Below are 15,729 nucleotides of genomic sequence, written 5' to 3'. Positions count from 1 at the left end.
CACACACTGCTCCAGATGGGGATGAACAAGTACCCTGTCCACGTTCATTATTGCATTCTGGCGTATTCCACATTGTACACAGCCTAACGTTCTACTGGCCTTATTAACCTGCTACACAGTACTTTGTCACTGCTGCACACTGTAATGTTGGCCTCAGTGGTGACTGATATGAAGTATTGGTGCCATACAGTGGTAAATATGGCTCAGCTGCAGTATTTTGTAACTGGCAAGTATACCCATTGTCTCTACTAGCATAGGTGTGCCTAATGAATTCGCTGCTATTATTGTCTTGGAGTGGGAGGAAGAGTGGAAATTGTAAATGTTGGAGATATTTGGCAAAAAGTAAATTATTTTATATTGCATCTTCTGTTAAAATCATTCTCTTTAACCCAATAACTGTTACTAACATTTTATTGAAATAATCATAAGATTAATGGTTTTCAGGCAGGCTAATGATTTTATATCCTGCCGTAGCTGTTTGTGTTTTTATTAGCGGTTAGTTGTACTGGTACAGTGCTGGTTTACTGGTGATTTCACAACTTGTGCTCAAGAATTTTGTTATTCCAAGAGTGAAGCAAAAAATAGTATTTAAACTGATTTTTCTTTTGTAAATGATCTTTTTCATAATAATTAAAGGTTTTAAAAATGCTTGCATTATTGGTGTAAAGGAGAGTGAAAGCTTTTTGTTTAAAATAGGTGTCTTTTTTTGGGATACTTGTCCATAAGTTGGTCTGAAATGATGTGGCAGATTTGAAGTTTACCTAATTTATAAAATGCTGTGGTATAACCTGATTTTGCAGATTTATCCACATTAAAGGCGGGCACTCGGGGAGTGATCAAATGCTGCTAGTTTCATGGCTATCTCTGTGTGTGAGTGTGCGTGGGTGTGAGAGGGAGTGTGCGTGGGTGTGAGAGGGAGTGTGCGTGGGTGTGAGAGGGAGTGTGCGTGGGTGTGTGAGAGGGAGTGTGCGTGGGTGTGAGAGAGGGAGTGTGCGTGGGTGTGAGAGAGGGAGTGTGCGTGGGTGTGTGAGAGGGAGTGTGCGTGGGTGTGTGAGAGGGAGTGTGCGTGGGTGTGTGAGAGGGAGTGTGCGTGGGTGTGTGAGAGGGAGTGTGCGTGGGTGTGTGAGAGGGAGTGTGCGTGGGTGTGTGAGAGGGAGTGTGCGTGGGTGTGTGAGAGGGAGTGTGCGTGGGTGTGTGAGAGGGAGTGTGCGTGGGTGTGTGAGAGGGAGTGTGCGTGGGTGTGTGAGAGGGAGTGTGCGTGGGTGTGTGAGAGGGAGTGTGCGTGGGGGTGTGAGAGGGAGTGTGCGTGGGGGTGTGAGAGGGAGTGTGCGTGGGGGTGTGAGAGGGAGTGTGCGTGTGGGTGTGAGAGGGAGTGTGCGTGTGGGTGAGAGAGGGAGTGTGCGTGTGGGTGAGAGAGGGAGTGTGCGTGTGGGTGAGAGAGGGAGTGTGCGTGTGGGTGAGAGAGGGAGTGTGCGTGTGGGTGAGAGAGGGAGTGTGCGTGTGGGTGAGAGAGGGAGTGTGCGTGTGGGTGTGAGAGGGAGTGTGCGTGTGGGTGTGAGAGGGAGTGTGCGTGTGGGTGTGAGAGGGAGTGTGCGTGTGGGTGTGAGAGGGAGTGTGCGTGTGGGTGTGAGAGGGAGTGTGCGTGTGGGTGTGAGAGGGAGTGTGCGTGTGGGTGTGAGAGGGAGTGTGCGTGTGGGTGTGAGAGGGAGTGTGCGTGTGGGTGTGAGAGGGAGTGTGCGTGTGGGTGTGAGAGGGAGTGTGCGTGTGGGTGTGAGAAAATGTAGACCATATGTCCATCCCCTGTGTGTGCAGTAATGTAGACCCTGTCTCCATCTCTCTGATAGGGAGGGGTTATAAGAGAACATAATGCTTTTCTACAAATGGCTGTTAAGAAAAAAGTAACTTATTAAGTTGGATAAGTTTCTGAAAATGGCTGTGTTCTGCATTGTATCATTCTATAAAAGCAGTTTACCAGGTTTACATTTTAGCCAAGCTTCAGGTGTCAGTTTACTTCTTGTGTTAGCATGAATTCTTTGCTGACGTGATTAATTACATCTTTTTAAAAGAAAAAGATGATGTAATATTTCCCAACTTTGAAATCCTTGTACAAAATCAAATCACGTTCAAAATACATAGCAGGTCAGGCAGAGAGAGAAGCAGAGTTAATGCTTCAGGTCATTAGTATTCTCAACACTTCTGTTTGTCTGTTTGAAATTCTTGCCTGTTTTTGTTTCAGAACTAGAAATCGAAATGGGCGAGTGAAAACCTTTAAATATTAATATCGTAAATCTGTGATTTGTTTTTAGCAACAACATTTCTTACTGCAAAAAATAACTAAATATTGATTTTATTGGTAGGAATTAGTGAGACAACATGGGCATTGACCTATTCTACTTACTATGGAACCTGACCCTAAATTATTAATGTTGAGTTCAAACCTCACGTCTTTTTATGCCAAAAGCTACCTTTAAAATACAGCATGTTGGATAGTTTTAATATTATAACTAGTATACAGTACAGCATAAACTGATCACTGCTGGAAAGTACAAGGAATTAGAGAAATCAGCTGAGCACAGTACCACTCTGCCTTACTGAGTTGACAGTAGATGACGGGCAATTGGAGGATGTGATATAAATTACCCTAGCAGTTACCAGTGAAAGATTGTCACCTACATTTGACCAATTTTCTAATACTTTTTGCCAAATGTCACAGATGCGTAAACCCTTGATACAGACTTGATGCAGTATCATTTATGGATTTTTTGCATTGCAAACCTGATGCTTCATTGCATTTTTTTTGAAAATCTGAAGTTAATTGTTATTATTTATCAATAACTGAGTCAAGCCACGAATTGTAGGCTGAAAGGAAAAAGTGTGAATATATTTTTTTTAAATCTGAAAGTGGGATTTTGGATGAAAAAGAAGAGGCTTTTAAAATAATTTTTTAAAAAACAAAGCGCTTTTACACCCAAAATATGATCAGCATGCAGTGCTCATTTTATATCAGACTTTCCTTAATCCACTTGAAATTCTGCTTTCATCACAGTCTTAGCTTTTTTAACTCTACTCTCATTGGAATTTTTAAAAATAAAAATGTGGACAAGAATAGGCCATTTGAATTATCAAGTCATTTTTCTCCTTCAAAATAGTTGCAATTCACTCTTTGATGGATTGTTAAATGTTATTTAAATGTTAGGGAACATGAATCCCGCTTACGGTTGTGGGTTCAAGCCCCACTCCAGGGAATTGAGCCCATCATCTAAACTGAGATTTCAGTGCAGTGCTGGGATAAGATGTTAAACAAAGTCTGCCTTTTCAGGTACACATAAAAGATTCCTTGGCACAGCTTGAAGAGCAGGGGTCTCCTTCCAGTATCCAGGATAACATTAGGAGTTGTTACAGTGGTGAATACTGATTCTGTAGCAGCCTTCAAAGGGAATTGGCCTGGAGAAAAAATTTCCGGGATAGGGGAAAGGAGCATGGGAATGGGACCATCTGGAATTTTCTTTGAAAGAGCTGGTATAGACTTGATGGGCCAGATGGTCTCATTCTGTGCTTTACTAGCCTGTGATTCTATGATTTATCACTCAGTCAGCATCTACAAAACAGATGACCTGGTAATTTATTTCATTGCTGTTGGTGGGAGCTTGCTGTCTGCAACTTGGCTGCTGCATTTCACACTTTACAACAGTGATTACAGCCTAAAAATAGCTGTACCTCATCGGTTGTAAATCCATTTTAGGACAGGCTTCTGGGATCATGAACAATGCTGTATAAATGCAAGCTCTTTATTGCTTTAAATATTTCCACTTCACCTTGCCACTCTATTATACAGGGCTTTTTATATAATGTAAGTCCTTTCCCCATACAGCCCAGTTCCTTAATGAACATTTCCATGGTTTCAGTATCTTCTATCTCTACATGTTCTTACGTCCCTCAATCCCTTTTCTATTTAGCTCTTTGTAAATGAGAAGGCGTTAATTGGCACACTGTTAATTACTTCAGTCGCATGCTTATTTCACATACCTGTGCTTGGGTGTAGGGGAAGCACAGTTTGTCAGAATGCCTACTATCTTACCATTAAACATGCTGTTTTAAATCATGTGGTCTAAATTAAACCATACAACTCCTTTGTCAAAAAAGAGTTCATAAATATTGTTGCTGTCCTTGAATTCATTTGGAACAAATAAGTAGAAGATCTCATGGGTAAAATCCTTTCATTGGAGCTTCAGCTTCTGATATTCTCACTGTGCTTCGAACCAGAGGTTATAATAAGTCCTATAAAATTTAGATTAAGCCACAAATTGGATGCACAATGGTACCTATGGTGCTCTTTTCACAGCCCTAGAAGTGAGAGAGATGTAAACAAGTGTTAATTTTTTTTCTTCTACTTCTGAAAAGTGTTTGTTTTTCAGATCCAAATCAGGCTCTGCGACTGTGTCTGGGGAGCACAGCAGTTGGGGCTCAGTATGGAGCAGTGTCTGCCCTTAGTATCAACAGTGACTGCACGCGGCTCCTCTGTGGGTTTGCTAAAGGGCAGGTAAGCTTAGCTGACATACTGTTGTTATTCTGTATTGTAATAGGGCCATGAATAGAAGACCTTTGAGGTCCTTTTGGGTTGGGAGGGGTACAAGAATTTTTATACATTTGTCTGAAACCTGCCTTCTGCTTTAGCCACCATTTTTGTTATTACTCCATCTAAGCATTGAGTTCGTGGACAAGTATTGTTAAATCATAGTTGGCTGTTGAACGTGCAGTAACCTGAGTACCACAGTTCAATTCATTTATGGTTAGACAAGAATAATTAAATTTTAAAGCATATTATTTATTGGATCCATCAGTTCCTAAAGAAAATGACTGAAGTTTTATTTTTTATTCATTTGTGGCATGTGGATATTGCTGGCTAGGCCAGCATTTATCCCCCATCCCTAATTGTCCTTGAGAAGGTGGTGGTGAGCTGCCTTCATGAATGTAATTGTTTGGCTTGCTAGGCCATTTCAGAGGGGAGTTAAGAGTCAGTGTCATTGCTGTGGATCTGGAGTTACGTACAGTCCAGACCAGATAAGGACAACAGATTTCCTTCCCTAAATGTCATTGATGAACCTGATGGTTTTTTTTACAACAATCTGATAGTGCATGGTTTCCATCACTAATGTTAACTTTTTAAAAAAGATCACTATGCTATCTTATACAAGAGGAATAGCCCCTGGGACAAGGAACCAGAAGATGGAGGGCACTTATGGCAACACACCACAACCTGCACTCCCCCCCCCACCCCCCCAGCACGCTTGTATAATAGCCTAGGTTTGAGCAATGAACCATAGGAAATTACCCCAAATTTCTATTTCCTTGCTTTAATTGAAAATGCTGCCAATAGTGATGCTTAAGATTCTCTATTCCCAGATGACCAAATGTTTTTACCTGGTGAGTGACTGAGCCAGGTCAGCCAGGAAGATCCCAGGTTCATTCCCTGATCTGGCTGTGTCACATGACCTCTGCTGGGGACGTTGGGAGCCCCAATTCTGGAAGTCTCACCCTGAACCTAGCACCCACCACTTTCATAAGGGGGAGAACAGGGATAGGTTGTGGTTTACACATTGGTGATTCATGGAGACAGCTACAATGAAAAAGTGCACCTGCCTTCAAACAGATCAATTTTTTGTAACTGGGCTGTCCAAAACACAACATGTGGGCTTTAGACTTTCAAGAGAAGGTCTAAAGCAGCCAAGTTCTTTGGAGAGGTAGGATTCCCTTTGGTATAGGTCCAGGGTGGGAGAGGTAAGATGCCTTTGGGAGAGATCTTTGTGGTTATTAAAATTAGACATGAGTGTGTGTAAAAAGTGGATAAACTCATTGGAACTGTGGAGCTGCAAAGGCAACTGTCAAGCTGTAGAGGGAACTGTTAAGCTATCAAGGCATTTAAATCTCATTGGAACTGCCAAGCTGTTTGGAACTGCCAAACTCATTGGAACTGTCAAGCTGCCACGGTATTTAAATCTGGGCTTTAGCTGTTTAAAAAGAAAACATACTGGAGTTAAAAAAAAAAACAAGTGCTTGCTTTTTCACTCTCTGTTGACATAAGCCTGAGGGTTATCATTATAGGATTTATGCTGCATGACTGATTTCACAACCCATCATTAGCACAGTGGGATGCCTGTCAGTTCACAGTTTAATTGACAGCTCCAAGTGATTTTAAAGTCTTTCTTGTGGGGCTATGAATACAAATGTTTGTTTTTCTAAGAGATTAAGCACCTGAGTGAAATGCCGGCTTGTATAAGGGTTTAAGCACTTGAATGAAATGTTTATGTTTATAAGGGATTATGTAGTTGAAGGAATATAAATGTAGTGAATGGACTTTTATGTTGTCAGGAAGATGTAATAATTTTCATAATGTTATTGGAATTTATTGTAGGTGGGGTCTATGAATCTGTGTGTGTGGGACTTAATTGAATTAAAGGCAGCTGGTCTGAAGGCTTTGATGTATCAGAAGATAAGCCAGGTTTGAAATGTTAAATAGGGGGAGGTTTTAGAATGTGAGGCATGGAGGGAACATTTTCATTTTAAAAAAACCAGACTAGCTTGAATTCAAAAGAGTGGGTGAAATGTTATACCTAGCCAGGAGAAGTTAAGAAACAGTATGTTTATTTTTCAGAGATTACTGGTAAAATTGGTACTATGATAGATTTTTATAATTAGAGAGGTAAAGTCCAAAGACATAGTGAAACAATGGGAATTTGTATTCAAAGGGGGAAAATATGTATGAAGGAGAGAAGGCTGTGTGTAAGGGCAGGCATTCTAAGATCTAACACAAGTGTGAAAAACCTCCAGCATCTAAGCCTCATGCTGCTGTCTACAAGGAACCAAAGCTGAGAAAACTCATTTCGAATTCGGCTGTTCAGGGTATTGTGTGTAACTTGGCCTGGGTCTTTTAAAATCTGTGTGTCTTACTGTTGCCTTAACGGACGTGCAACCATGAGTTAGATTAACTAGGGGAGTTAGGAGTTATCATAGTAGTAATTTGTAAATGTATGTATGTGCTTAAAATCATTTTTTTTTACCCAATAAAGGTTTAATTTCATTTTGTAAGAAACATATAAACCTCGATGGTCTTATTGCTACTGAATTCAAATCCCCATCTCAATATATATATATATACAAATTGCAAAACAGTTGAGGCAGTCGTTTCAAGTTTCCCTTTGAGATTTGAGCAGTTTGGCATTTACCATCCCCTTGCCATAACATATGTATGAGTGCATTTTTATAAAAATAAAATAGACAATTAGAACTTTATTTTATTTCATCTCAGCATGGCTCCTGAGGTCTGCCCAAGGTGGATACTGGGTGAGTTGGCATGGGTGGTGTAATGGCAGAGGGTGGTTGGGGGTATGGGATGGCAGGAGTTGGTACTAAGTTAATGGCTATAAAGGGCCATGTGAGGTGGGTAGAGAGGCTTAGGTTAGCATGGAAATTATGAGGGGCCATAGGGGTGAGTGGGAGCATGAGGTGGCATGGATTTACATGGTTGGGGCATGGGGAGTGTGTTTGGAAGGTTGGGGGTGTATGAGGGCTGGAGAGCTGTTTTTGGTTTTATTGGGTTTTTTTGCAGCTGGGACAAGGTCCCAGATCACCGAGGTGGGCCTTTCACACAGCCCGTCGCTGCATCCGGCCACCCCTGTGGCTGCCTCTGAGTCTCTCTGCAGGTGTTAGACCCAACTCATCTGGGACACTTTCTCCCGAGTCGGATTTGTGGAGCTGGGAATTTTCCCCATCCTGAGTTGGGGGCAAAAATTCGGGCCTTGGAGTTATGTCCGTGTGTGTTTTATTGTCTCCTCTAGATTACCATGTGGGATTTGGCAAATGGCAAGTTACTGAGAACAATAACTGATGCTCATCCCCCAGGAACTGCTATCCTGCACATAAAGGTAACCTAGCATACTCCAACTCTAAGCCTAACCCTAACTCATATCCCTAACCCTTACCTGGTTCCCCAGAGGATGGAATGATAAACCTCTCAATTAACACATGAATGCTGAATTTATCAACGACAGGCTGGCATAGTATTATTCTGGATGAATTTAATACAAGTAGCAGCTCACGAAAGCTATTGAGAACCTTCTGGACTTTAGATATTAAGTTCAGCATTGAAGTACGCAGATTGTGGTTAGAGCTTTTTCAGAATGTTTGTCTTTTATTTATATGCCTTGTTTTAGATTTAAAACCATCAGTGCTTCCAGAGAAACTGGTGCATTTTTGACTGTAAATTTTGACTTCATAGGAAGGGACTCCACTTTAAATATGAAATCCCACCTGGCGTGTCTATTCGTTTTTATACACCTTGTTGCCATCTAGAAGGCTGACAGCTATCTTAATGAAAAAGGAGTTGGAATTTATGTCACTGGATTTGAAGTTAGGAGTGGATAAGGAGCTAATAAATATCGTGGAGTAAATGTAATTGTCAACCCCCATGAAGAATGAAATAACGTATCATGTAAAACAAAAACAAAAACTGCTGGAAATACTCAGCAGGTCAGACAGCACCTGTGGAGAGAAACAGGAGTTAACGTTTCAGGTTGATGACCTTTCATCAGAACGGAAGGAAGGTAGAAATGTAAGAGTTTTTCAGCCGTTGGAAGGGCGGAGGGGGTAGGAAGAACAAAAGAGATGGTCTGTGATTGGGTGGAAGGCAGGAGAGATTGACTAACATAAGATTGAAATAATGGCCAAGCTAAAGAGAAAAGTGAAATTATCTTATTAAAAAATTCAAATTAAGAATATGGATTTCACAAGCAAAAGATATTTTTAAAGTATATAATATACAACATGGTTCTGAAGAAGGGTCATGCAGACTCGAAACGTTGGCTCTGTTTCTCTCTCCACAGACGCTGCCAGACCTGCTGAGTTTTTCCAGCATTTTCTGTTTCTATTTCAGATTTCCAGCATCCGCAGTATCTTGCTAACATTTTTATAGTGCCTTTTAAAATAAAATCCAATTACTGGCAAAGGTTAGGCAGGGAGATAGAGGAGGCAAAGGACAGATATAAAAGTGTGTTCCTGCTGATGATAAGAACAGTGAAACTGAACCTCATGTATAAGCAGCTCGTAAAGCATTAATTAGCATCTCAGAAACATGGCTGAACCAAAGATGGCATGAAATGTAGTTAAGAGAAGGAGATATCACCTTGCTGTATGAGGTCCAAAGATTCCACTTATAAGGGTTTAGTTTTGCAAAAGAGGAGAGTTGAACCAAATATTAGTTTCGGAAACAAATTGTGATTTTCATTGCTAATATTTTACACTGTAACATCTATGAAATGTTGTTTTATGTCAGCACCTGCATCTTGCAGTATATTTTACTCTGAAATTTATGACACTTTTTTTCAAAATCATTTATAATTTGCAAGTATTTCTGGCTATCTAAAGAGAGAGTTTTTCTTATACTAATGATGCTAAATTTAAAATTCCTGTACTTTGACAACAATCCACCATAAATTGTTTAAAATCTGGTTTACTAATTAGGCAGACCTGATGAAATGTGGCCCCGTCCTGCTCTGCACAAATATATTGCTGTGTCATTCGACACAGTAAAAACAAGTTTCAAAATAGTGCTTCTCATTAAACGATAGCCATTAAAGGGAAATTTGCTGCCTAGATGGAAGGACAGTACAGTGAATTTTCACTTATCCAAGGTCTTGGTTATTTACTGATAATGAGAGGCTGCCAGGAGTTAAATGCCAGCAGTTTGCGCTCTCTCGCTCTCGCTCGCCTATCTCTCGCCTATCTCTCGCCTATCTCTCGCTCTCTCTCGCTCTCTCGCGCTCTCTCGCGCTCTCGCGCGCTCTCACGCGCTCTCGCGCGCTCTCTCGCGCTCTCGCGCGCTCTCTCGCGCTCTCGCGCGCTCTCTCCCTTGCTCTCGCGCTCTCTCGCTCACGCTCTTGTACCTGTGCTCTCTCTTGCTCCCTCTCTCAGTGCATGATTCTTTGGGCAACAAAATGACCTGGAACAAGCTGATTAGTTCGTATATGTGCTCATTGCTTCTCTGAAGTAACCGTGACTCCAGTTGCTGACTTGAGATAATGAACCAAAGGAACTCCCCCAATGTCAATCCTGGCCTCCTAGTTCCAGAGATTAACATTGATAGCAGATTATTCTTCTCTCCAGTTACCCCATTAATAGTTTCTGCAGAGCAGTTGATCTTAAAATTAACACAGATCCTGCCTGTGTTGACCACTTCATTCTTCTCCAGCGTCTCCATCGCTGTCCAGCTGGGTGTAACTGCCCTTGCCTGGCTCCATTCCTATCTGTGTAATCATAGTCAGAGTATCACTTGGAATGGCTTCTCTTCTCGCTCCCGCACTGTTACCTCTCGTATCCCCCAAGGATCTTATCCTTGGCCCCTCTTATTTCTCATCTACAGGCTGCCCCATGTCATTCAAAGGCAATGTTAGTTTTCACATGTACGCTGACAACACCCAGCTCTACCTCACCACTACCTCTCTTGACTCCTTCACTGTTGCTAAATTATCAGCCTGTTTATCCGACATCCAGCACTGGATCAACAGAAATTTCCTCCAATTAAATGTTGGGAAGATTGAAGCCATTGCTTTCGGTCCCCGCTTCAAACTCCGTTCCCTAGCAACCGACTCCATCCCTCTCCCTGGCAACAGTCTGGGACTAAACCAGTCTGTTTGCAATCATGGTGTCATATTTGACCCTGAGATGAGCTTCCAACCACATATTCATGCCATCACTAAGACTGTGTATTTCCTCCTCCCTAATTTCACCCAATTCTGCCCCTCATCTGCCGCTGAAACACTCATTCATGCCTTTGTTACCTCCAGACTTGACTGTTCCAGTATCCCATTGGCTGGGCTCCCCCACATTCCATCCTCCTTAAACCTGAGGTCATCCAAAACTCTGCTGTTCATGTCAACTCCCATTCCTCTTATCACCTGTGTGCTTGCAGACTTACATTGGATCCCAGTCAAGCAACATCTTGATTTTAAGATTCAAATCCTTGTTTTCAAATTCTTCCGTTCTCCTCCAGCCCCTCAACTCTCTGAAAAACCTGCGTTCCTCTAGCTCTGGACTCTTGAGCATCCCTGATTCCACCATTGGCAGCCATGCCTTCAGCTACCTGGGCCCCAAGCTTTGGAATTCCATCCCTAAACTGCTCCACCTCTCTACCACACTTTTCTCCTTTAAGGCATTCCTTAAAACCCACCTCTTTGATCAAGCTTTTGGTCATCTGACCTAATATTACCTTACGTGGCTCAGTGTCTTATTTTGCTTCATAACACTCCTGTGAAGTGCTTTGGAGCATTTAAAGCTCCTATATAAATACTGGTTGTTGCATACATACAAACATATGAAATAGGAGCAGAAGTAGACCATTCAACCCCTTCAGCCTCCTCTGCTATTCAATAAGATCTTAGCTGATCTGTTTGTGTTTTGAATTCCACATTCCCATCTAACCCCGATAACCTTTGATTCCCTTGCCTAACAAGAATCTATCTACCTCTGCCTTAAAAATGTTCAATGACCCCGCCTCCACCACCTTCTGAGGCAGAGAGTTCCAAAGTCGCACAACCCTCTGAGAGAAAAAAATTCTCCTCATCTCTGTCCTAAAAGGGCGATCCCTAATTTTAAAACAGTGCCCCCTAGTTCCGGACTCACCCACAAGAGGAAACATCCTTCCCACATCCACCTTGTCAAGGCCGTTCAGGGTCTTATATACTTCAATCAAATCACCCCTCGCTCTTCTAAACTCCAGTGGAAACAAGCCCAGTCTGTCTAACCTTTCCTCTAAAGACAACCCACTCATTTCCAGGTATCAATCTAGTAAAAGCAAAATACTGCGGATGCTGGAAATCTGAAACGAAAACAAAAATAGCTGGAAAAACTCAGCAGGTCTGACAGCATCAGATCTCGTAAACCTCCTTTGAACCGCCTCCAATGCATTTACATCCTTAAATAAGGTGACCAAAACTGCGCACAGTATTCGAGATGTGGCCTTACCAATGCCCCGTATGACTGAAGCATAACATCCTTACTTTTATGTTCATTTCCTCTTGTAATAAAGGATAGCGTTCCATTAATCACTTAGCCTTAATTACTTGCTGTACCTGCATACTAGCTTTTTGTAACTCATGTACTAGAACACCTAGATCCCTCTGCACCTCGGAATTCTGCAGCCGTTCTCCGTTTAAGTTATACTCTGCTTTCTTCTTACTGCCTAAGTGAACAACTTCACATTTTCCTTCATAATACTCCATTTTCCAGATTTTTGCCCACTCACTCAACCTATCTGTATCCATCTGCAACCTACTTATATCCTCTTCACAACATACTTTCCTACCTATCTTTGTGTCACCTGCAAATTTAGCTACCGTGCCTTCACTGCCCTCATCTAAGTCATTGATATAAATTGTAAAAAGTTGAGGCCCCAGCACAGATCCCTGCGGGACCCCACTTGCCACATCCTGCCAATCAGAAAATTACCCATTTATGCATATTCTCTCTCTCTTCCGTCAGCCATCTCCTATCCATGCTAATACGTTACCCCATACACCATGAGTTTTATTTTCTGCAATAGCTTTTGATGTGGCACCTTATCAAATGCCTTCTGGAAATCCAAGTACAGTATGTCTACCTGTTCCCCTTTATCTACAGCACATGTTACTCCTCCAAAGAACTCCAATAAATTGGTTAAACATGCTGTTGTTTACATGTCTGATATTACAGCCTGCACCAGCAGGAAAAAGAGCTCATTAGAGAGCTGGATTTTGTGAATTCGCTTTTTTGACATTTATAGTGGCAGACATGAATTGAATCATGTTCAATAGGCTGATAGATACGGTGTTGCTTCTATAAATGAAGTGTCCCAACACAATGCTTGATTCTAATTTTTCTCTTTTAGTTCCTTTAGGAAGGACTAATATTTCCCCTTTTTGCAAAGTCATAGCTACAGGAAGTGGCCATTTAGCCCCTCGAACCTATTCCGTCATTCAGTGAGACCATGGCTGATATGTGACCTAACTCCATATACCTTAATGCTCTCATATCCCTTAAAACCTTTGATTATCAAAAAACTATCAATCTCAGTTTTAAAAATAAAAGTTGATCTCGCATCATTTGCCTTTTGCAGAAGAGAGTCCCAAACTTCTACCAGCCTTTGTGTGAAGAAGTGCTTTCTAATTTCATACCTGAAAAGTCTGGCTCCCAATTTTAGACTAGTCCGAGACTCCCCAACCGGGCGAGTCCAAAATTAAACAGGGTAGGTGGGTGTAGCAGCAGGTAGGTTAGGTTTCTGAAGATTGATCATTGGTGCCTGGTTTTCATTTCAGAAATTTCCAGGTAATGCACTTAAAAATGATGCTGTGTATTTCAAGGGGACAGATGACAAGGATGGGAGTGAGAGTTAAATGTTTTCCTGGCTTCTGCTAGTAGAAAACTGCAATATCAACATAAGGATTTATAATTGGTGTATGTCATAAATTGGTAATAGGAGCAGGGGGGTTCTTTAAGCTAAATTTAAAAAAAAGACGCTTTGATAGGAAGATAACAGGTTTAAGGGAGCCAGCCATTCTTTGAAGCCACTGATGGCCAGACAGTAAATCAATGAACACTTTAATCCGCAGAAAAGATAGGTTTATTGAATTGGATTTTGGGGCAGATATCTTGGGCTGAATTTTAGGTGCCCCCGGAAGGCGTGTTACCCGCGGCGGTTGGGGGGGGGAGGGTTGCATATAAAATGGTGTGGCTGCCCATCCGGTCCTCTTCCTGCCCACACCCATAATACGATGGGGGGGAAGGGTGAGCAGGTGCCAAAATCGGCAGCCCTTCTGCCCTATTTAATTGAGCAATTAGGGTCAATTAGGCTTGTTATCAAGCCTGGTGACCCAAATAATACACTGCCCATACCATGCCATGGCATGCAGCAGTGTGGGAGCGGGAAGCCCTATATATAAACCCAAATTGTTAAAGGGTGGGAAGGAAAGGTGGAGGGTTGCTTTTCGGGGGCTGCCCTTTGCTGATCCCTTAGACTGAGCCCCCCCATTTCCTTCCTACCAGCTCCCTCTCTTAAACCCACCTGTTTTCACCCCCCCGCCCCCGCCATTGCCCCTATCCCTAATGTGCCCCAACCCTCCCAGCCCAAGACTCTGGACTTAGGTGCTCCAGGGACCCTGGGCCCTGGGCTCCGTTCCTCACCTGCAGCCCAGGCAGCTGCCACTGTCGCCTCCCTGGTGCAGCCGGGACTGATGGATTGGCCGGCAGCTCCAGAGGGTGCGACTTCTGCCCCAAAGAGGGCTGGAAGACACAGTTGGCCCTTGTTAATCAGGGCTGCTCTGTCAAGAGTTGGTCAGCTTCACGCTGATGTGGTTTCCAGGGGTTTTGGAGGAGGGTGTGCTGTCTGCCCTCCCCCGCCCCGGTATTTTTCAGCCCCTTGTGTTTCTATCTTGTTTTGTAGTACGATTATTAGAACAGAACAGTTCAGTTAATTTGGATGCGAATAATTCTTTCTCTTGCAGTTCACTGATGATCCAACCACAGCCATTTGCAATGATAGCGGAGGCTCAGTGTTTGAGCTCGCCTTCAAGTAAGATGTATTTCTGTGTGAATATTGTACATGAGATAAAATATTCTCTGCCAGAGGAGGTCTTCATATGCACCTCCTCCATTATCCTATAGTTCATCATGTCGATTGATGATGACATTTTAGTTTCGGATTAGCCTGACTGCAGGAAACGCGAAAAACACAAGATTAAACATGTCAGATGGCGTTGGTGCGATTGTAGAAAATTGATGCATACTGTCTGGACGTCATTGTAAGATCGAGGTTTCGAAGCCTGGCTTTATTTGTGCCATTACTGAGTATGTTCATACTTCCTTTTATTTTCTCCTTGTTTGCCCCATGTTGTGCTTTCCAGGAGGCAAGTTTCTGTCTGTGCTGGTCTTGAACCAGATGGGACTGGGGGGGACGAGGCTGTTCATCGATGCTGGAACAGGAACCCTGGCAATTTTCTTCCCGTCCCCAATCGCAGTTAGAGAGCTTTGTTAGAAAATGAGCTTGTGTGGATGTTAGGCGAATACTGGATCAGATTTAACTGATTCTCTCCACCATCAGTTAGCTCACTGGCACATCAAGAAGGGCTGCTGCTGCCTGTGGTATTCTAGTGCAACATCATTTATTCTCCTCAAGAGGAAGAGAAAGTTGGAGGCAGAAATTTATATCAAATGTTGCTTTGAAGCTCTGCGTTTCCACACAATAATGTGGGTTGGGAAACTTGTTTTGGTTTATGACTGGTTATAATTTAAATAGTTGTAATGTCACTGATTAAACTAATGATTTTCATACATTTACATGCAACATCTGAGTTAAGACCATACGGTATTGCTTGAAGTTTTTGCTGCAATATGCTCCAACTTAGCATTGCTAATCAGTTGGGGAATGCAGCACTAAAACAGACGAGTTTGAGTTGTCTAGTTTGGGAATAAAATCAGTAGTCACTTAGACAAGTGCAGGGTGATTAAGGAAAGCCAGCATGGATTCATTAAGGGAAAATCATGTTTAACTAACTTGCTGGAGTTTTTTGAGGAGGTAACAGAGAAGGTTGATAAGGGCAACGCTGTTGATGTGTGTATGGATTTTCAAAAGGCATTTGATACAGTGCCAGACAACAGACTTGTGAGCAAACTTTTAGCTCATGGAATAAAAGGGGAAGTAGGCAC

The 15,729-nt window shown here is 42.4% G+C and overlaps 1 protein-coding gene across 2 annotated transcripts in view; it reads left to right on the top strand.

The window, feature by feature from the left end:
• Positions 1-15,729, top strand: part of vps8 (VPS8 subunit of CORVET complex) — a 570,202-nt gene that overhangs the window by 23,105 nt on the left and 531,368 nt on the right. For both annotated transcript variants that reach the window (XM_078551411.1, XM_078551410.1), the window contains exons 7-9: positions 4,416-4,540; positions 7,836-7,922; positions 14,529-14,596. In XM_078551411.1, the coding sequence (XP_078407537.1) occupies positions 4,416-4,540; positions 7,836-7,922; positions 14,529-14,596 (280 nt within the window). The remainder of the gene's footprint in view (positions 1-4,415; positions 4,541-7,835; positions 7,923-14,528; positions 14,597-15,729) is intronic.

This window comes from Cetorhinus maximus, chromosome 11 (assembly GCF_964194155.1).
Source record: "Cetorhinus maximus chromosome 11, sCetMax3.hap1.1, whole genome shotgun sequence".
Lineage (NCBI taxonomy): Eukaryota > Metazoa > Chordata > Chondrichthyes > Lamniformes > Cetorhinidae > Cetorhinus > Cetorhinus maximus.
The sequence above is the reverse complement of the archived record's forward strand: the minus strand, read 5'-3'. Positions and strand labels throughout refer to the sequence as shown.